Raw genomic sequence first — 21,088 nt, forward strand, 5'->3', positions numbered from 1 at the left:
TATCTCTAAAAGAAAGAAGTCTTCAGCGCTCACCTGCATGACCCCCTTATATCAACCAGCGCCCCACTCTTTCCATCATCCTCTCCTTCCGTTCCCCTATCTAACCTCCACCCCTCGCTGTTTTTCCACACACTAATATGACTGCCGGTTTAGTTAACCCCCCAACTTCTTGTTATTTTCACATGTGTAGTAATTTGTCGTTTTGGTTGATCTCATGTCTTTGGTTTTGAATGTCTAATCGTGGTGTTGCGTTTTCCTGTCATTGGCCACTGTCAGTCTGTCTGTATGTGTTGGGCTATGCCTGCAGATTGGAGTTTTAGCTATACAAACATTTCTCAGAGGCAGAGCTGCTGTGGAGGCAGAAATAATCTCATTGGTTGAGTTAAACCTCAGTGGGCGGAGCCAAAGAACCACAGTTTTTCTGGCTATGTAACGTTAGACCAAGTCCTAGTCTACACTAGTCCGGATAAATTTGAAAACGCATCTTTATTTCTTTGTTTTGGCCTTCCATCCACACCATCCATTCCGAAAACGCTCTCCCAAGTGGATGAATTTGAAAACGCTGGTTTGGTGTTGTAGTGTGGACAGGGAAAACGGGGATTTTCGGAAATGCTTTTCGAGATGCGTGATTGTCATGTGATCCATCCAGGCTCTATCTGTTTCAATGCCTCAAGGAATGGTGGTTGTGGCTGGAGAGCCGCCCCAAACTTACTCGCACAATTCGAGAGAAGAACAATTCTACCGTGACCACTTTTTCACTTTCTGCATTTTTTTTTTCTTAAATTGCTAACGGACTGCGTTCTTAACGATCGCTCTGTAAACAACAACCCTTTAAAAATGCCGGTGGTGGAAAGCTGGTGCTTGACGGAAATGGCGTAAAGCAGCCAGCCCTGGTGGCCTGCGCGAGCCCATGGAGAAAATGATGCGTTTTTGGTGGTTCAGTGTGGACAGGGGACTTTTGGAAAATACTACTGAAAACGCTAGTGTGGACGGAAAACCTTCGACACGAAAACAACGTTTTCAAATTTATTAGTGTGGACTAGTGAAAAAAGCAAGAGCACTAATATTAAGAAGCCTAGTGGTCTTATTCCTGACTGAAAAAATGCAGTCTAGCCATATTAAGCTATTTCGGTTAGCTGGTTAGCCTAGCTGACATTCCAAATTCAAACTAGCCATACTAGCCTATAGCTAGCTAGGTAAGCTAGTTAGCTAGCTGCTGACCTTCCATCTTCATGAATGCGAGGTCATGAATGAATAAAAAAGAAAGTCATTGCCATTTATATTTTGACCACAGTTCTTGCTATTCAAGTTTGCCAGTTAGTTAACTAACTGATGAGATTATTTTTGCCTCCAGTGCAGCTCTGCCTATGAAATGTTTGCAGATCTAAAACTCCAATCTAAACTATGCCTGGCCTGTGTCTATATGTCTGTTCAGTCTGCAGTGCCTGAAATGTTAAAGAAGAGTCTGTAGGCGGGCCAGCCATGTACCAAATTCTTATTCTTATTAATATTTTATACCTAATATAAGAAGTAAGGGTTATGGGAGTATCTTTGAAAATGTATTTGTTTCCTGTTTTAAAATGGATTTCCATATCTTTTCATTTTGAATATGGATTTCCATATTGTTTCTCTCAGAGTATGGCTGGCCCCTCCAAGCTTGGTCACCTTTCAGTTGCTTGTCACTGTCTCCATGTCAGTCTTGTTGCCTGTTCTGTATCTCTCGCTCTCAATCAACCTTTGTCTCTTTCTTACGTTTCCCCTCTCCTCGTCACTCTTTCTCGCTCTTTCTCTCTTTTTTTCTTTTCTTTGTCTTTTATTTGTTAATTTCTCTCCTCCAGCTCTCTCTTCTTCACTGCAAAAAAGTCCATCTTAACAAATGAATTCACTTAGTTTCATATTCAATCTTAAAATACTATTTTTCTTAAAACAAGGGAAACAGTCTGCCAATAGGGGGAGATAATTCCACTTGCTTCCAATGCCGTCTCACCTGTTTTGGGAATTTTTTTGAAATAAGGAATAAGGATCGGTCCCCTAGTTTTAAGACAATGTTGCTTGATTCAAGAAAATACCTGAAACATGAGTTGATTTGCATTGGAAAAAAGTAAAATTATCTCTTCCCATTGAATTTTTTTCACTTGCTTTAAGAAAAAGTAAGTGAGTATTGAGATTTTAAGACTCAATACTAGATTCAAATCTTCTTTTGAGCTTGTTAAGAGGGACACTTTTTGCAGGGTTCTTCGCCATCTTCCTCTTCTTCTTCTCCGCTGTCTATCTATCTTTCGGTCTGTGTGCCCAGATTTCCCTGCAGTTCTTCTCCTTGTGTCTGTCTTGTTTGTAGATGTAGGGGATGAGGAGGAGGCGGGCCCTCTCCGCCGCTTCCAAAATTCTCGGGAGAGGTGCAAGTTCCTCGCCCCCTCCATCTCAGTTTCCGTGCCCGAGGACGACCCCTACCACTCCGACGAGGAGTACTATGAGCACCCCTTGTTCAGCCCAGAGTGGACGCACTCGGGCTCTCGCCCCGCGGGGCAGGCCGTGGCCTTTAGACAGATCGAAGGTGAACCGCGCATGGTTCCTCTATGCCATTTTCTCCCTCCCTTCCCTCTCCTCTCTCTCTCTCTCTCTCTCCCTTCCGTTTTTAGCCCCACCCCTTTTTCTGTGATTTGACCTCCTCCCTCCCTCCCTTTCGTCCGTCCGTCCGTCCGTCCGTCTCTTCGTCCGTCCTTGTGTGTTCGTGTGTCCTTGTGGTGTTCACTCAGGATCTGAGCACTTTCATGTTTGTTTGACAGTCATATTTCTTTTTTTCCTTTATCTCAACCAAAGCCATTTGCTGCCTGTGGTTGCCACCCTATTAAGTCCAACACATAGCAGTAATATCTCCAAAGTAGGACAACGTTTCATTTTGACTCACTCTGTACATATAACACACTAGTTCTGCAAGTTCTGTACTGGGATGCATATAGACATTGATAATACAAAATGCTGTACAGGGTTGATTTTGGGGACTGGGCTTGAGGTCCAAATGGCTTTCACGAATATCACAGAGATGATTGCTGTGCATGAATGATGACTTCCATGCACATGTTCCTCTGTGCCTATCATCTCCCAGCGTTGTGTTTTGGTGCCATCACACCCCAAGACTGGTCCACCCCTTATTAAAACCCCACCATCACGACCCCTCAACATCCGTCCTAAACTACTCTTACATACTCACTGTGGAACCAAGGAAGACTTTCAGCTCCACACGCACACTTGAACAAACACACCTGCCATTCACAACCATCCACACATAAATGCTCTAAATACTAAACACACTGTCTTTCCTTTAAGATTGACGGCCCAAGTATGTAGAGGGAACCTTGGACTTTACTGTATTTCCACTTACAGTAGTACACTATAGCTTATTATGTTGTGTCCCACTCCCAGCACCTGATCAGAGTAGAAACCATTTGCCTGGGCAGCTCCAGCAGCAGGCTACAACTTCATTCAGCCCACTCCTCGTTCACAAAGCAGAGTCATTGACACACTTCAACCATTCCACTACCTAGCTACCTTCCCACAACAGCATCTCTAACCTAGACTGACATGAGTCATATCATTGACATTTAGAATGTATTTGTGCAAATATAATGTCTAAAAATGTTATGTACGTTGCCAAAATTGGAAGTAGGAAGTAAATATTACGTCAAGTTAACCCCTCAGTGACAATTGCTCTCATTCAATTTCTACATTTTCTACAAATCTATCGTTGCTGGACAAATTGTTGCAGTAACTAAATAGCTAGGGAAATAGATATCGTCATTTCTGGAAGTATTTTTTGACATCCTTTACCTGTTATGCCATATGTAGCTACAGGATTTCAGCCCTTTTTACACTTACCAACAGGCATGGCAGCTGAAGAGCAGAGTTGCCCGCCCACATGCGTTATTATAAAGATACAATCCAAACCCCGCTATGTCAAGGATCAGCAGCATACTGCTCTTTGCTGTACTGCACTGCAGCTCTGCACAGCTGCTTTTTCCAAAGGGTTAAGGATTTCAGAGGTGCTCCAAACAGAAGTGTTTCTACAGTAGCACCACGTTAGGACAAAAAGTGTTGGTGCTTCGTCAATGTTTAGATTTTCCTCAATCTCAGTCACCCTGAATGTTCCTTTATGATTAAAATGTGGACATTTTGTCTTTGTGAAAAAAGTTACTGAATGGTAATGATCTGAGGTTGATCTGAGTTGTGTGGGCATGGTGTGTATGAGAAAGAGAGAAGTGGGAATGGTTATAAATGGGTTTTTTTTTTTTAAACTGATTCTTAATAATAAATATCCATAAGAAACAGTGTAGTTGCTGTGAAATAAAAAAAAACATTATCATGCATGACTAGAACCAATATGATATGAAAATATTCTTCACATATACTGTAAATCAAGACAAGCAATCAAAAACCAGCAAACAAAACATAAGAACAGTATGAAAGACCAGTCACACACAGCGTACATTTGTGATGTATTTATATCTGTCAACAGCAAACATTTAAGCCATTTTTCCCAGAGCTGAAAGTGTCCCACCATAAATTGTGTTCCCACATAACACAAGTCTGTGTTGCCCGTAGTCTTGATGTGTCCACCTCTCACCCCTGTTTTTGAGAAGAAGAGACCGTCGAGGCTCTTACAGCCGACTACGAGGAGGAGATGGAGGTGGAAGAGGAGGAGGAGGAGGAGGAGAGTGCAGAGGCAGCAGAGTCCGAGGCAGCTCTTGACGAGCAGCAGTGGAGCGGGGAAGAGCCCGAGCTGGACAGCCCCCCAGCTGAGCCCTTAGAACAGGCAGAGGCCATAGGCGAGGCCCAGGCTCCGGCCCTGGAGCAGGCCCAGGCAGCTAGTGCTGGCACAGAAAGTCCTAAGGAGAGAGAGGAGGAGGAGGAGGAGGAGGAGGAGGAAGTAGAGGGTGAGGAGAGCCCTGAAAAAGGTGTGTCCTGCCCTCTGCTCTCCCTGCCTGCATGTAACTGCATTGTCTACTGTATAAGAACACCAGACACGTGTTAAAGGAACCCTTAAGCATATAACACATAAGGCATTATAATTAAGGTGGAATGGCAAATAATCCTCCCTGCGCTCGGCTGAGGCTGCAAGGCAACACAGGCTTGTTGGTGAAAAGAGTCACATTCTTTTAACTTTCCCTGGTTTTCTTTGTACGTTCCTTTTGCGCTTGCGTTTTCAGTTTCTTGCTGCGGTTTTGGGGCCGGCCGTTTTGTATTTGTGTGATGAAGTGAAGTGTTGCTGAACATAACAATGCTTTTTCTCACCGGCTACAAGCTCACAGGTGTCTCATCATGTTTACACATTGCTTAGTGCCGGAATGCCAGTGCAAGACATTCAAATTATATAACCATAAATCATTACTTATGCACATGCACACGTATTAATCGTGGTTATTTAATGTATGGAATTTTCTGTGAGATTTTGTCTTGGCTGTGTCATGTTCATTGTAGTATTGCTGTAATGTTAGAACCATGCCTCTTCAAATGTATTATTTTCTCCGCAAAATGCCAATTCATCTGTTTTTTTATTCATATTTTGCACATGACAATGTGCGTATGGCATTTCCATGTCATTCAACACTTAATGTTCTGTATTTGTGTTAATATTCGTTAAATAATGTTATGACATATGGAAGCCATTTTCACTAGTGTTGCAATTCTGCATTTAGTAACAGCCACAATTCATTTGATGTTAACCAAAAAATGTGAACAAGAATAGATTTTAATTGGGTAAAATACAACATACTTCTTCACTGTATTGTGAAAGAATGACAGAAATGCTATTCTTTTTCTTTTCTATTTGATGTTTTAAAGAGTCACATGGATAGCCATCCCATCTATCATTGCTTGGTTCCCATAAATCAGCGTCACAGTTGCTTCATGCCGGTTCCGTCACATTCCATGCCATATTCCCATCCATCTGTGAGTTGGTGGACCCCATGATCTCGCCGTTCTTCTTCAGTGATGGCCGTGTCATTGTGCTGTAAGTTTCTGAGGAGAGCTTTGCCTGTATCTGTGATATCGGCTTTCCTCGTCCCTGGCTAAATATTATCTCACCTGCAGCATGACACTTTTCTGTGGTGATTCAAACAGCCAACTTAAAGGTGTGCTTTCAGCTTTGAAGATGGACTCAGACAAGCAAGGCAGCGAGAGAAGTGGTTCCATGAGCCCAGACAGCATCGGATCGGAGAAACCCCCAGAAGAGTTGTTCGAGCCCCAGATCCAGGGGTTCTTTGCTGGCGAACGAGTCGTACCGGAGAGCCCCACCATGGATATGCCCTCCTTTGTTCCTCCGAATGTTCAGAACCAAGCCAAAGAATCTACCAAGTCACTCACCCTTCAGCCTACATATGGTGAGCCCATCACAGTGTCTGAAAAGCAGCCTTCAGTGGAAGTTGTAGAGTTCAGCAGCATCAGTGCTCCATCTGATTTCTCTTCAATGGGAGTCAAAGTCCAAGGAGGAGACTCAACAAAAGAGGCAGGAGACAAATCTGGCATGTCGGCATATTTCGAAACATCAGCTTTGGAGGTTGATGAGGCTCCACAGTATAGGGCTGAAGGTTATTATGAACTAAGCAGAGCTGGTGAAGAGAAAAGTACAGCTGATCCCATGCCTCAGGAAATCAGCTACAGCACACTGGCCCAAGCCCCGGACAAGTTAGAAACTAAAAAAAGTCCAGCAGAAGACCCCAGGGTGTTCACAGTTCCCGACAGGAGTAATGAATGCAGGCTTTCCCCAGGTAAATTGGCCCTAGACCAGAGAAGTTACTCACTCAACATCACCATTGGAACAATGGATCCAAGTGGCCAAGGCAGGCCTAGGAACTTCTCCCCACTGGCCACAGATATCATGTCCTACACAAGTGGAAGTCTAGATGAGTCAGCAGACTACCTCCCAGTCACTACCCCCTCCATGGATAAGCCTCCACCCTTCCCTCCCCTGATCCTGGAGACTGCAGCCTCCATCACCTCAGATTCCTCATCTCCTCCACAGACTACTGAGTCAGCTAGCAAAACCAGCCCTCAGCCAGAGTCTCCTGAATCCCCCCAACCCTTTAAGTACACCTATAAAAATGGCACAGTGATGGCACCAGACCTGCCTGAGATGCTGGACCTTGCCGGGACCCGCTCCAGACTGGCATCGGAGAACACTGACCCAGAGATCATCCGGAGGAAGTCGGTTCCCAGCGATGTTCCTACCTTCAGTGACCCAATGGCTAACCTTGTTTCGGGGGAACAGAGTCCTGCAGCCATTAAGAGTGAAAGCCAGCTGGAAGAAATGGGCTATTGTGTGTTCAGTGAATATTCAGGGCCCATGCCATCCCCTGCAGATGTCCTCAGCCCCATAGACTCCTCTGCACAGGTCTTCACCCCCTCTGTCCTGGAGGAGAAAGTGGCAGAGCAGGCCAGGAAATTAGCAGTCAGAGACACATCTGTGGAGAGCCAGGCATCAGAGGCTGCCGATGTCACCAAAGAGAGAGACCAGACACAGGTAGAGAGAACAGATTCTGCAGAAGAAAAGGGCAAAACAGTTGCAGATGACAAGCTGAGTAAGTCTGTGAGTGAGCCTGATGAGACACCGCCTAGTCAGCCAGGCGAGTCCTTTGTGACACCGACTGTCACTGTCACTCTAGAGGAGGGCGGGAGGTCAGTGAGCGAGACTGAACGACAACTCAGCGGTGACGGCTCAGCATCGGAAACTGAGATTGCGGACTACGAGAGGAAGATCCGTAAGTTGGAGATGGAGGACAGGCCCCTCAGTGTGGAGGAGGAGAGAGAACTGCGGGAGCTTAGGGAGAAGGTCAAGCTGGTCCACCAGGAGGCCTATGAGGAGGTGGATGCCGAAGATGTGTACCAGCTGACCGGCGTGGCAAAGGACCGCATCGCCAGGCCTGTCAAAACTTCACCTGCCTCGTCTGTGGAGAGCAACATCGATGATGACAAGCTGCTCTCCCCAGTGCTCTCACCAGCCAAGCTTAAACAGATGGAGGCGTATGGCTCTCCGAAAAGAACAGCCTCACCAATGTTTGGAATAAGTAAAGAGGAGAAAGAGAAGGAGGAAAGAAAAATGAGGGAGGAGAAAGAGAAGCAAGAAGCAGAGAGGAAAATGAGGGAAGAGAAAGACAAGGAAGAGGCAGAGAGGAAAATGAGGGAAGAGAAAGAGAAAGAGGAGGCAGTGAGGAAAATCAGGGAAGAGAAAGAGAAGGAAGAGAGGGAAATGAAAGAGAGAGAAGAGAGGGAGAAGAAAGAGAAAGAGGAGAGAGAGAAAATGGAGGCAGAGAAGATAATGAGGGAAGAGAAAGAGAAGGAAGAGAAAGAGCAGAAAGAGAAATTGGAGAAAGAGCAAAAAGAGAAAGAGGAGAGAGAGGCGAGGGAGAAGGAAGAGAAAGAGAAGATAGAGAGGGAGATGAAAGAGAAGGAGGAGAAAGAGAAGAAGGAGAGAGAGGAGAGGGAAAAGATAGAGGCGGAGGAGAGAGAGAGGAAAGAAAGGGAGGAGAAAGAGAAGAAGGAGAGGGAAGAGAAAGAAAAGAGAGAGAAGGAAGAGAAAGAAAAGATGGAGAAGGAGGAGAAAGAGAAGAAAGCGAGGGAGGAGGAAGAGAAAGCCAAGGCCGAAGTGGAAGAGATGGAAAATAAGGTCCCAGTCACCAGCCCAGAGCCTGAAGTTACCCCCGCTGCACAAGGCGGTCCTACAGAAGACAAAGACAAAACTATGGAGACTGCCAGGCAACCGGAAGAAATAGCAGCGACGAAGCCTGCTGAGAAAGAACCTGAAAAACCTGTGAAGGTGGAGAAGGATTCACTAAATGCTGAAGAAGAAGATGAGGGCGATAGGGAGGCGGTAGACGGAGCAGAGGCAGGAGCCGGGGCAGCGGCAACCAAGGAGATCCCCGAGACTCGCGCTGCCATAGAATCCGTGGTGACGGTCGAAGACGATTTTATCACTGTGGTCCAGACCATCGACGAAGGCGAGGAGCCGGGACACAGCGTGCGCTTCTCCGCTCCGCCCGAGACCGAGGCCCTCCACGCCGCTGCCCAGGAAGAGGAGGAAGAGGAGGAGTCCGTGGAGATGGCCCAGGAAGCAGAGATGGAGGCTGCCAGTTTGGAGGAGGTGTCCGATGTCCCCGAGGCTCCGGAGACCCCTGCCTCCCCCGAGAAGGAGGCCCAGACCACAGAAACAGAGGGACAGACAGAGAGCTATGACAGGGATGAAACCACCATGGACGACTCCATCCTGGACAGCTCCTGGATCGACACTCAAGGTGAGATCTCTTAGCTTGTTTGTTCATTGGTTCGTTCCTTTCCCTCCTTCCTTCCTTCTTCCTTTCTTCCATCCTTCCTTCCTTCCCCTCTTCTATCTCTGCAATCAGTCGCAAACACTCGGGGGTCAGAAGTGATTGGTGTCTATTGGTGTATAATACATTTCCATTGGACCACGTTTTTCATCTCCTGTTTTGCTTTGCTGTAGATGATGATAAGAGCATGGCTACAGAGCAGATTGAGCCTCTGCCCAAGGTGGCCAGCCCACTCAAGAAGCCTGCTGCGGTCCAGGACAAGCAGCTGCAGCAGCAGACCAAGCCGGAGAAACAGGAGAAGCCGGTCAAACCCAAGGCTAAAGGAGGCCGGCCAAAGGGACGCATCTCCACACCAGAGCGCAAACCTGTCCGCAAAGAACCTGTGTACATCCCCAGAGAGGATGTCAAGAAGAAAAAAGGTTCTCGTGTTTTTATTTTTGTTTTCTCTTTGATTTTTAAACGATATATATTGATTATGAATTATTCTACATAGTCCTCAGTTCTGATTGGCTGAGACACATTCAAGGGTTTTAGGTACTCTGCCTCATCTTGTCAGTGTAAATCACTGTAAAACACGGCCTCATGTTTTATTGCTTACTTATGCAACTGCTATCATGCGCTGAACTGACATTAGTCTTAATAACTCACTGACATTGATCTGGACATCAGCTGTAATAAGTGTAGTGAAACTGGGGAATTTTCATACTGGAGCATTCATATTTTATTATGGCGCGGGCATGTCTGTCTTTGCCTATCGTTGTACAGTATCTCTCTCTGTTCTTAACGGCCTCTCTCCCTCTGACAATGTAGCCGTGATAAAGAAGACCGAGCTTACCAAGAAAACCGAGGTTCAGACTCGCTCTCCATCCAGGAGGAGTGTGCTGAAACCCGCTGTCCGCCAGACCCGCCCCACCCAGCACCACTCCTGCCCCCGGAGGAGACCTACAGGTGACACTTTGCCTCGTCCCGCCGCACGACGGGTGCTGTCTGCAGCGGGGCCACCAGAACGCCAGCACCCGCCGCATCTCACCTTCACTGTCGGCTTCCATTTGGTTTTTCGGCTTCCATTTTGTTTTATGGGTTGCCATGTTTTGTGTGTGTGTCTTTATATTTGATCAGAATAAAAAAATAACTGCCGTACATTTTTTCATTTGCCTTTTTTATTTTTGCACATGTGCCTGATCTTAACTTTGTTTTTACTCGAATGCATCCTTCCTTGCTGCTACCATGTTCATCATCCTGTTTGTATGTTCTGGGAGGACTGTTGGGCGACTGTATGCTGCTGTGTCACATTAATATTTGTCTGCAACATGTTTTTGCTAATCTCTCATGTCATTGTCCATAACACTTCAAAGCTTGTCTGATAATGGTCTGAAATACCTGTAATGAAACACCTCCCTGACCACCCTAGTCTTCCACAGAGTTCTGTAGCGACTCAAGCTTTTTCCGGTTTATACCCGTGGTTGCCAGGCAACTAGTGGTCTGCGGTTTTGTTCTATGGGCCTGATTGTACAAAGACTCCCCAATGCTCCTCCGTCACAGAGGCGGTTTGCACTTCATTCCTCCCCGACGGACAGAATTCTGTGTCATTGACGATGAAAGCTCAGTAGACTGCTGCATTGCCCCAATTAGATTTGTGCAGGGGGTGGGTTGCCTTACATAATACAAAATCTCCCATTCTGTGTGATATCCTGCCAAATCTTTGCAGAACAGAGCTTTCTCTTGCTCCAACGGGGCAGCAGCCCGCTCCCACGGAACATTCAATTTGTCATATAGCTTAGCACACCAGATTTGGGGTTTGCAAAGTTACAAAGTCTTATTTTCAGATGGAGTGGGAGAGACGGTGCATGCGTGTGTCTGCGTGTGTGTGTTCTTGCATTTCTATACTTGTGCGGACCGAATATCCTCGCAAGGATAGAAAGATGAGGAAAATCCCCCAAAGTGAGAACATTTCTCACAATAAAGTCACAACGGAACGGCATTTTGAGAGCATCTTGCTTCCTTAATGTGATGTATTTGGGGCGGGACATAATGTGGGGAGGGATCATTCAAAAGTGTAAACCAATGGGGTATCAGTTAGGGAGAGAAAGGCAGTTGCATTTGATGGGAGGGGCAGGATTGTTTCAAAAATCTGTGATGGTTTTATTGGTTGGAATTTTTATGTAGGCCTCCTAGTACAAGATGACGTTACCACTAAAGATTTTCCATTTTCCAGGAAGTAAAAGTAATGAGATTTTGATATAAATATACAAGAGAATACTTGTTTTGTCTCTTTTATTTAGCATAAATTGTCAAATAGGTGTATGGTATAATAGAATGAGCTAAAAAAATAAGTCAAAAAAGGCATTTTTCATTTCAGTTAAACTTAAAGGCTAATTTGGGGTTATGACTTGAGTTTAACGTTAAGATTAGAATTAGGATTCTAGGTTTAGGTTAGGGTAAGGGTCAAGGTTAGGCATGTATTGGTGAAGGTTAGGGTTAGGGGTTAGGGAATGAAGGTTGTCAATGGTCCTCACGCATTTGTATAGTAATACATATGCGTGTGTGTGTGTGTGTGTGTGTGTGTGTGTACAAGAGAGAAAATGAGTTGCTTTTTTTGCGAGTTTACTTTTTTCTTTACTTGCTATTGAATTTTGGCTGATCTAAATACCCTCCCACTCTCTTTGTGTCTCTCTGTCTCTCTGTCTGTCTCTCAGTACCAGACGGCCGTCAGCCCCTCAGCGTTGCCAGACAGTCTCGGGACAGAGCCTCGGTTAGTATACTCTACCAGTGACCTCTGCCTCACAAACCACTCAGAGAAATATTGTATTAAAGCTGCACTAGGCAATCTGCCTAAATCACGAAGTGGGGTTGCAATAGAGAAGAGAGCGTCCCATCCCATCTGGAAATCTTCTCCACACACAGGATGTGAGTAATTAAAACTAATTAAACACCAGGCTGGACTCACCAACGTCTGGTCCCTTTGGTTTCCTTTGGTATAAAGCATCACGGACCAGTTGGTTTGGTAAACACGAGCGTGTTGTGTGCAGTTTACTGACGTCACCTTACAGGATTTCTGGGTATTGAAGTTAAAACAGTTTTCAAACCGTTACAGTACCTCTTGCTGCCATTTGGATCAGCTAGTAGTGCTTTAAGACAGTGAAACAATAAAAACCACAGAGATCAGGCTGAGCAAATCCCTCTGGAATAAAGAGCTATTGAAAATCACCTACATCACTTTCATAAACTCCTGAGGAATAAGTGAAGAGAAACCTCATCAAGAGTACAGATATGAGGTATTGTTTAAGGAATGCTGCCCCCCCCCCCCCCCCCCCCCCCGTCCATCTAACCTTTGTTCCCTGCATGATAAAAACAGTGCACTTTACTTCTTTATTAACATAACCTTACTCTTTGTGAAATGGCCTCCCTTTGTACTAATGAGTGTGTGTGTTGGTTGTTTTTACATCTGTGTGAAACGCTGCCTTGTTTAATGGGTTTTTCGCACGCACACACGCGGAATGAAGAATCCCCACCGCAGATCCATTTAGAGCGTATTTACTCAGTGGGTGTTGAATCACCCCGTGACATTTCTCCAGCGGCTGTGGTCGTGACTCTGTTTCACTCCTCCGCCGCCGTAATGACAGTGATTGTGTCGAAAATAACACAATCCCCTGGCACATCTTAAATGTCATGTCATCGCAGCATACTGTAAGTGCAGTCCGTCACTTCATGCCCACACTGTATACAGTGATTAGCCGAAGTTGCCGAATCACACACTCCATTTACAGTCTTCCAAAACATCTGTTGTCTTTTTTTCTTTCTTTTTTTTTGAGCCATCTGTAAGTGTAGCTCGTTGCTGTCGAAGCAAAATGAGTTCTTGCATGGTGAAAAATAGTTTTCACGCTCCTGCTTTTAAACATCAGCTTTTTATTTTCTTATTATTTTGACATATTTAACAGTGAATGTGCACGAATGGCTGTTTCGCAGCGGTTTAAATTCTAAATACAGATCTGATGTTAATATCTCATTCTCCATGCCACAAGGAATCCATCAAATCCTGTGTTTTGATGATGCATGTTGACTCACTTTTATTTTCACCACTGTTTTGTCACCCTGTGTCTTGTATCTCACCCGCCGGGCCTCATCTCTGTGCCACCCCAGTGCCATCCCCATCACTCGCCACTAACAAAGATCCCCACCTACATATCCCGGGTGGCCTCCTCGTCCGCCGTCATGCCCCCCCGGTCGAGATCCACCTGCTCTAACCACTCATTGGTAGAGTGGTTAGATAAGCCCCGCCCATCCTCGGCCGATTCTCGACACTCCCATGTATTACACAGTCTTATAGGAAAGGTAGGTGGATGGTAGAGCAGCGCTGAATGTAGCTGTAAGACCTAAAAGTACACAGCATCTTTTATGTTTGAAATATTGTTTTTTCTTCCTAATTGAGCCCCTCTAAGCCTTCAGGATTAAAAAAAACCTCAGGCTGATGTCAGTTTCAGTGGCCTAAGGAACGACTTATTAATCTCCTGTGTGTGTGTGTGAGTGTGTGTGTGTGTGTGTCTGTGTCTGTGCGTGGTTCTTTTGCCGTATTTTGGCATATGCGTGTGCCTGTGTCTATATGTGTGCCTCTGTTTATGTGCATGCGTGTATTTCTGTTAATGTGCGTGTGTGTGCATTTCTGTTTGTGTGTGTGTGTGTGTGTGTGTGTGTGTGTGTGTGTGTGTGACAGGACGGCGGATCACGGAGCCCTGAAAAGAGGTCCTCTCTGCCACGGCCTGCCTCCATCCTGAGTCGCCGCGGTTACCACGACCACGAGGAGAGCTCCACCTCCATCACCAGCTCCGGCTCCACGGCTCCACGCAGACCCACATGTAGGCTGCAGCTCCTCTCAGCTCCGCTCAGCTCACATGTTAACAGCATTTAAAGGGGCATGAAGTGATCCATGAACTTTATCGACCTCTATAGGCCACCAGTAGGAATTGCAACAACACTGATAGAACTTTTTACGCAACTCGCCCACACACCCACACCCCTCCGTCCCCCTGAGCTATGGTGGCCTGTAACTGACACAAACTATAAAGATTCACAATAGAGATGAGTAAGCTAGCTAATTAGAGCAGAGATCCAACAGAAGTGTCTAGTGAACAGGTTCCAAAACAGGGTACGAGCTGGAAAATGAATTTTGAAAGCCAGAATCTCAGCACCTGGTGAAGTAGTCATTGAGTCATTGGTATTGATCAACAACCCTATCAACCTCCCAACAGATATATTATGGTCATTTTGTGCTTTGGGGCAGTAAAAATGTAACTTATTGCCCCTTTAATAGAAAGTACCAGAGTTGTTTATAGTATATAACAATGGATTTTTGACCGATATGGATTTTTGAAGGTCGATACTGATAGTTTTGGATTGAAGCTGCACCAAAAATTACAAATATTCAATGTTTATCCAAGAATTCTATTCTTGTGGAAAAGCCTCTGAAACTGAATTTAGATCCTGATGAGACATTAAACTCTCCATTGAAACCCAGGATAATAATATTTGTTCATGTACTGTAATTAAATTAGCTGAAGATCAGAGAAGGCCAATACCAAAACTGATATTTTTTCAATTATGTCTGAATACCAATATTTTGTGCTGATATTTGATATCTTTAAATTTGACCATTTTCCTGCCAAAATGTTTGTAAAAATTACAAATATTCAATGGCTCCCCAGACTTCACCCCAGACAATAATAAAATATTCTTAATAATAATAATAATAATGGAGGACATCTGATTTTTAATAAAAGGACAATATCAGCCCTATATATCAGTTTAACCCAAATGTAGAACAATCAGATAAAAACAATAGAAAAATTCTTAGGCTACTAATTTTCATAATATGGTTGATTACAATAATTGAATAACTGATTAGGCATGGAATCACGCCTATTACAACTCTGTCACTGTGACTGTCCCTCAGGCTCTGGCATGCTGACACAGTTAGGCCTACTGAGCAGATAGTAGCAGTGTTTTTTCCTATCCATCTCTTTCTCTCTCTCTCTCTCTCTCTCTCCCTTGCTGTCTCTTTTTCTGTGTTCATCTCTCCCTCCCCTCTTTCACCATCTCCGCATAGCTCTGTCTCACTATTTTCCCTCTGCTGTTTTTACTTATGTAGCTTGGTTTTCAGGACAGATCCAGGTGGGTGCATTTGGGATTGGAGTGTCAACAGCAACGGCCAAACCTGCTTTTGCTTCTTTCCTCCTTTCATTCCTCCTTCCCCCTCCTCCTTCTTCCTCTTACTAGATCCTAAACCTTTCCTCTTTTGCTTCCTGTAGCATTTCGCACTGAGATGAGGGCAGAGCATAGGACAGGACGGGCCCCTTGTATGACAGGTAGAGGGGATTCTCCATACCTCTTTCTTATGAGTTTTAGCTTTTATATTTAAAAAACAGTTGAAAGTCCGCACTCATCTTTACAAATTTTAACTAGATGGCACTCAGTAGAGCGCATACCTCCGCCTACACTATGCAATTGTCAAAGATATGCCAGTTCCACATGTTGGATCTTCACCAAAAGTTATTTCTTCCATGCCCCATTACCAACTTGCTTCACAGCAGGAGATGCACACATTTTCATGACTATACCTGAAATGGAACATGGGATCTGACTGTTCAAATTCTAGACACTTTTAAGCATTTTAGCCGATTATTGCAACACCAGATGGCCAATGAGCTCTATATTTGTTCAGTTTCCATTAGTGCTGCACTTCTACCACTGTACCAAGTTTTGGAAAAATTTGCAGGGCAGATATGCCTAAACTGGAAATGAGCTCTCCAGTGCCACCATGTTGTTTGATTGGACCAATAATGGAGGATTTCTTGTCTGCTGTTAGGCCACAAAGTTTGATGGTGCTCATTCATACGTTTTATGCCTTTTTGTGAGAAGCCACGCCTGCCACCACACGGCCAATTGGTATGACAAGTTAATCAGTTCTTCAACAAAGTTTCATGCAAATCCATTGATAACTTTTGAGATATACTCCTAACAGACAAACAAACAGACGTAATGGGGCGAAAACATAACCCTCGTCCAACTCCATTGGCGGAGGTAATGAATCGTTCAAGGGAAGAGACTAGACAATCATTTGGACCATATGCCTTCATCAGTGTCCCTTAGGCTTATTTTCTCAACCCATAGAAGAGCATGTAATCCTTCAATTCAAGTTAAAGGGGCATTATTTCCTGTTTAAAACATGAAAATCACCAAACAACAGCAAATGGTAGAACTTTGCAATGCAATCACTCCTAACCTCCAGCTGACCCCCCCCCCACCCTAATTTCCCTCCAATCCAGGCACAGAGTCGGTGCGCTCCCGCTCGGCCCGCAGCGGCCACTCCACCCCGCGCACCCCGGGCTCCACGGCCATCACCCCGGGGACCCCGCCCAGCTACTCCTCGTCCTCGCGGACCCCCGGGACCCCACGCTCCCTCAGCCTGATGTCCCAGGAGCGGAAGGTGGCGGTGGTGCGCACCCCGCCCAAGTCGCCCGCCACCACACCCAAGCAGCTCCGCATCGTCAACCAGCCGCTGCCCGACTTCAAGAACGTCAAGTCCAAGATCGGCTCCACAGACAATATCAAGTACCAGCCCAAAGGAGGCCAGGTAACGCTCGTCTTCCACCCTCTCCCCCCGAAAAAACCCTGTAGCTTCTGTCCGACTACTTCCTAGTTTCTTCCCTCCTTTGCGATGTTGTATGCTTTTTCCATGTGTTTCTGTCTTGCTTATGGTCTCAGACAAAGTGTGTTTTTGACTGGCGACTCCCTCAGCCTTGCTATGTTTATTTTCCTATGGCCTTTCCCCCCCTCCCCTTTTACTGCCTGTATCCACACTCGTAGTCTTCCAGTCTTTCACCCTCCTACCTCCACCGTCTGTCCTTCAATCTGTCTGCTGGCTCATGGATTTAAAAGAGGGACAAGCAGAAAATGTTTTTTTTTTTAAGTGCTCTTTGAAATAAGGGAACAGATGGATGCCGTTTTGGAGAAGAAATAACGTTGCGCCCATTAATGCTTACAGCCATTTATTGCAACTTTAGACTAAAATTGAGGAAATAACATTAGACTTTTGCCTCTATTTCTTGCGATCTGGGTGATGCAAATGCAATTGAATGAAATGCAATGTTCCATTCAGCTTTAGTCTATATGTTTCTATTCTTTGAAGATGACGTTTCCCCCAACAACCAGGGTTCCCAAAGGCCTTGAAAATCCTCAAAAGTTTGTGGATTTGAGAGAAATCTAATAAGTCCTTGAAAGTTTGTTAAAGTGATTGGATGACCTTGAAAGTACTCTTTATTTTTAATGTTTTTTATTGAAATATAGCACCCAAAGTCATCAGTGTGCCTCAGCTCTCTGGCAATCTCTCTCCATGGAGATTTGTGTTGATATAGCAGCAGTTTTAAAATGAATGATTTCACCAGGATTTCTTGGCATGACAAGGTTGAGAGTAAAAAATTAGGCCTCTATGATGTCTAATTTTGACCAATGTCATGTCTTACCCCAAAACATATCAATTTCGAGTTCTAATTTCACCAAACAAGAGCTTGAAAGTCATTGAAAAATCCTTAAATTTGACCAAGTAAGCATGGGAACCCTGTACAGAGCTTTTCGTACTTCACATTCGACTTCTTACCCCTGGCTTTGTCAGTGCTTCCAGCAAACGCAAATCTGCATTTCAAATCGCGTTTTCTGTTGCCGTGCAGAATCTGCCTAAGACGGGTCTCCGACTGGAGCGTACACCCGGCGATGTGGCAGATCTCTCGTTCCGGTGCGAGCCTCTCAGAGCCCAAACACAAAGTCAGCGCTGCAGCAGGGAGCGTCGTGATGGCTACAGCAGTGTGTCTGTACAGATCAGCTCTTACAAGCCTCCGCTGATGACCTGATTAGGAGCCTTAGCGTTTTGGCTGACATCTTTACAACTTGCCTGATCTCTGCGCTGCACTGTGCAGCCAGCCGCAAAATAAGCAAAGATCATCCTCCAAATGCCTGCCTGTCATCTGCGGGAGAAACGGGCCGGGTGGAGGGATAGTTTTGGTGTGTGTTTGTGTGTGTCGTGGGTCACGATCGGCGGCTGTGCTGCATCTAGTCTGGCATTGTTATTCCTAACGTGTGCAAATGTATTTTGGAGTGGAGGTTTCTGGAGAGTGGATGAGTGGCAGATGGCAGTGCAAATAGGGTGATGCACACTCAGGAGTCGTACAAATTTATGACATTTCCACACATATATTGAATACTTTTTTACATTTTTATTTTGGGAGTGATTTATTTTCAGGGTCGTGCGGCTGAATGTTGCCATGCACTCCTTTGTGTGTGTGTGTGTGTGTGTGTGCGCGCGAATGTGTCACTCTGTTATCTGGCACACCCCATGCCTGTTTCCCCAGCCTCCCAAAGTTACTCATGCCCCAACATCAGTGTCTAGCTATTTCGGGGGTGACCTCCTCATCACGTACACACAGTATTTTATCAAACTCTCCCCTATCTGAGCATTCGCATAGAAATTCCAATGTTAGAGGAGAGAGTTGAGTTTGTCATGGGGCGTATCAAGTAGGTACATCCCATCACAGATGTTTCCACGACACACAAATTTAAAGCTTCCAGGAATAACAGCCTCCTCCATGTCGATGGATTCATTGCAGAGCTCCCACTTATTCCTGCATGCTTGCTGATCTTACTGCTTCTATTATGCTCCATTCCCAAGAGGGATTGTTTGTAAAAATCAAGTTTGATCTCTTTTTAGAAATGGCCTGGTAACCTGTTGGTCGAAAGACATTAGAGTTTCCCGTTAGAACATACTAATTTGGCTCTAATGTGATATAACCAAGAAGGAATTGTCTGCAGTACTAATACAGGAGAGAGGACATCCCAACTTCATGACAGTCTAAAACACCACAAAGTACAGTCTCAACACTCCTACTAAAGGAGCATCATCAGTCTTTGTGTCAATAACAGCAGCTTTGATGTCAAGAATGTCAACATCAATCCCAAAATCATCTCAACATCTGCTTAAAAATGAAAGTGCATACTCAAAATTTTAATTTCAGCATTTTAACTTGATTGTGTGCAGAAAATGTGAGTGTTTGCCACTTGGTGTTGCATTTTGTCTGGAACACCCTTCATGATTTACCCCTAGCCCCCTAAAGTGTGTGTGTGTGTGTGTGTGCATGTGTGTGTGTGTGTGTCACCCCTGGGTGGCAGCGGGTGTCTCCTAGCAGACTCCAACTAGTAGTGACAGCTCTCCCCCCAAACACAGGGGTGACTGTCTGGGCAGCGAGGTCGGCCTGACTCCCATATTGCCCAACGTCTCTTTAGCCACCAGCCGCCTGAGAGCGAGTTAAAATGTAATCCTCCTCTTCAGGCGGTGGCTTTCTGCTCTTTTGACGGCGCGACTCAAGAGGGGTTTAAAGGCGCATGAATGTTTTAGGAGACTCAGTAGCAAGTGTCTAGACAAACACTTAGCCTAAATGCTGCTATTTGTGTCTCTTAAGTGGATTTAAAGAAAGCGCCTCAGAGAGGGATGAATAATTGTGTGGCTTATCAGACAATTATAGAAATAAGAAAAATGAGTTGTTTTGGTCTTAATTCCACTGTATTATGTATTAATAGTTTTGTTTGATTATACACAAATTTATTATTCGTTAATAATCTGATAATTTTTTTTTGTGTATATTGGACCAAAGTGGAGGTTTATTTAAAATTTTGCTCTCTGCGGGTTATGCAAAACATTTTTTGTATGTATCCGTGTAAAAGTTTGCTCTGACCAACTTTCCACACTGAGACTAATACTTGGCTTGTTGTACCTGAATTTACCTGTTCACCAGAGAGTGAGTTTCCCTCCAGGGATCAATGAAGCTTAACATTATTATTATACGTGCATTCACAATGCACTGCTTCTACATCCTAGGCCTTGAAACACCAACTGGGGCTGTGTGCTTATCGTCGTCTGCTGTCCGCCATTTTGAGTGTGGCCTGTTGCTTGGTGTGTGTGGGAGGTTGTCTGCTGTTGTAGTGGTCATTGTGAGTCTGCTGAGTATCTCACATCATGGTACATCTACTTTAGACCAGGCGACAGTCGGCTAAAGATCTCTCTCTGTGGCATCTCTGTGTGGAGATAAAGCACAATTTATCAATGACACAAAATAGGAATATACATTCATTCTTCTGGATGAGGGAAAAAGGCTAACAAAGGAAACAGTAGGTCTGAGTAGGAATCCATATCAGCACAATGTCACAGTTCTTCCTTCCTCTCCCACCTTCTCAGTGTCTCAGTGTCACCATTTGCCTATTGTGCTTTAAAAGAAAATATGTAGACTGAAGATCAACCTCATCTCTTAAGGACATTGGCCTAAACGTGAGACCGTACTTTAAAAGTACTTTCTGCACATAAAAAAGTGACTTCTGCTTCATTACAAACTGGCCTCATTCTAAAGTGTTTCAGAACCAAGCAGCCAGATGTGCAGTCCCCACAGTGCTCCCTCCCCTCACATCCAAACACACCTCTCCTTAATGGAAGAAACACTGGACCAAGTGCTTAAGGATGGCAAGGTGGCAGCCCACAAATTTGGTCTCCCTGACCCATTCCTCAGAGCAGTGTTCTCTGTGTTCTTCACCATCTGAACATTTGGACACTGCACTGTAAGATGGGTATACAATAAGTAAAGACATCAGGCTGAGGCCATCCTTAAGCACCTGTTTACTTGGTTAGAAAACTAGGAATAAAGAAGCTGGTTCTGTAGATATGGCCTGCTATGGTCTTC

At 44.9% G+C, this 21,088-nt stretch overlaps 2 protein-coding genes across 2 annotated transcripts in view; both read left to right on the top strand.

The window, feature by feature from the left end:
* LOC139923102 (uncharacterized) overlaps positions 1-21,088 on the top strand; it is a 47,205-nt gene that overhangs the window by 13,164 nt on the left and 12,953 nt on the right. The window contains exons 4-8 of the mRNA XM_078286027.1: positions 4,635-4,931; positions 12,014-12,075; positions 13,473-13,649; positions 14,029-14,170; positions 16,637-16,944. Of these exons, the coding sequence (XP_078142153.1) occupies positions 4,635-4,931; positions 12,014-12,075; positions 13,473-13,649; positions 14,029-14,170; positions 16,637-16,944 (986 nt within the window). The remainder of the gene's footprint in view (positions 1-4,634; positions 4,932-12,013; positions 12,076-13,472; positions 13,650-14,028; positions 14,171-16,636; positions 16,945-21,088) is intronic.
* LOC144539870 (microtubule-associated protein 2-like) lies at positions 6,149-10,748 on the top strand. Its single transcript, XM_078286136.1, has 7 exons — positions 6,149-7,417; positions 7,466-8,060; positions 8,718-9,284; positions 9,491-9,567; positions 9,616-9,736; positions 10,128-10,265; positions 10,729-10,748. The coding sequence occupies exons 1-7, from the start codon at positions 6,149-6,151 to the stop codon at positions 10,746-10,748; spliced, it is 2,787 nt and encodes a 928-aa protein (XP_078142262.1).

This window comes from Centroberyx gerrardi, chromosome 10 (assembly GCF_048128805.1).
Source record: "Centroberyx gerrardi isolate f3 chromosome 10, fCenGer3.hap1.cur.20231027, whole genome shotgun sequence".
NCBI classification, from domain to species: Eukaryota; Metazoa; Chordata; class Actinopteri; order Beryciformes; family Berycidae; genus Centroberyx; species Centroberyx gerrardi.

Excerpts from the sequence above, each read along its gene's own strand:
- LOC144539870 (XM_078286136.1), top strand. The coding sequence starts at position 6,149 with ATGGACTCAGACAAGCAAGGCAGCGAGAGAAGTGGTTCCATGAGCCCA. Across the intron at positions 7,418-7,465 it reads CCTCTGTCCTGGAGGAGAAA|AGCCAGGCATCAGAGGCTGC; the intron begins GTGGCAGAGCAG and ends ACATCTGTGGAG. Across the intron at positions 8,061-8,717 it reads CTCACCAATGTTTGGAATAA|AAGACAAAGACAAAACTATG; the intron begins GTAAAGAGGAGA and ends GCGGTCCTACAG.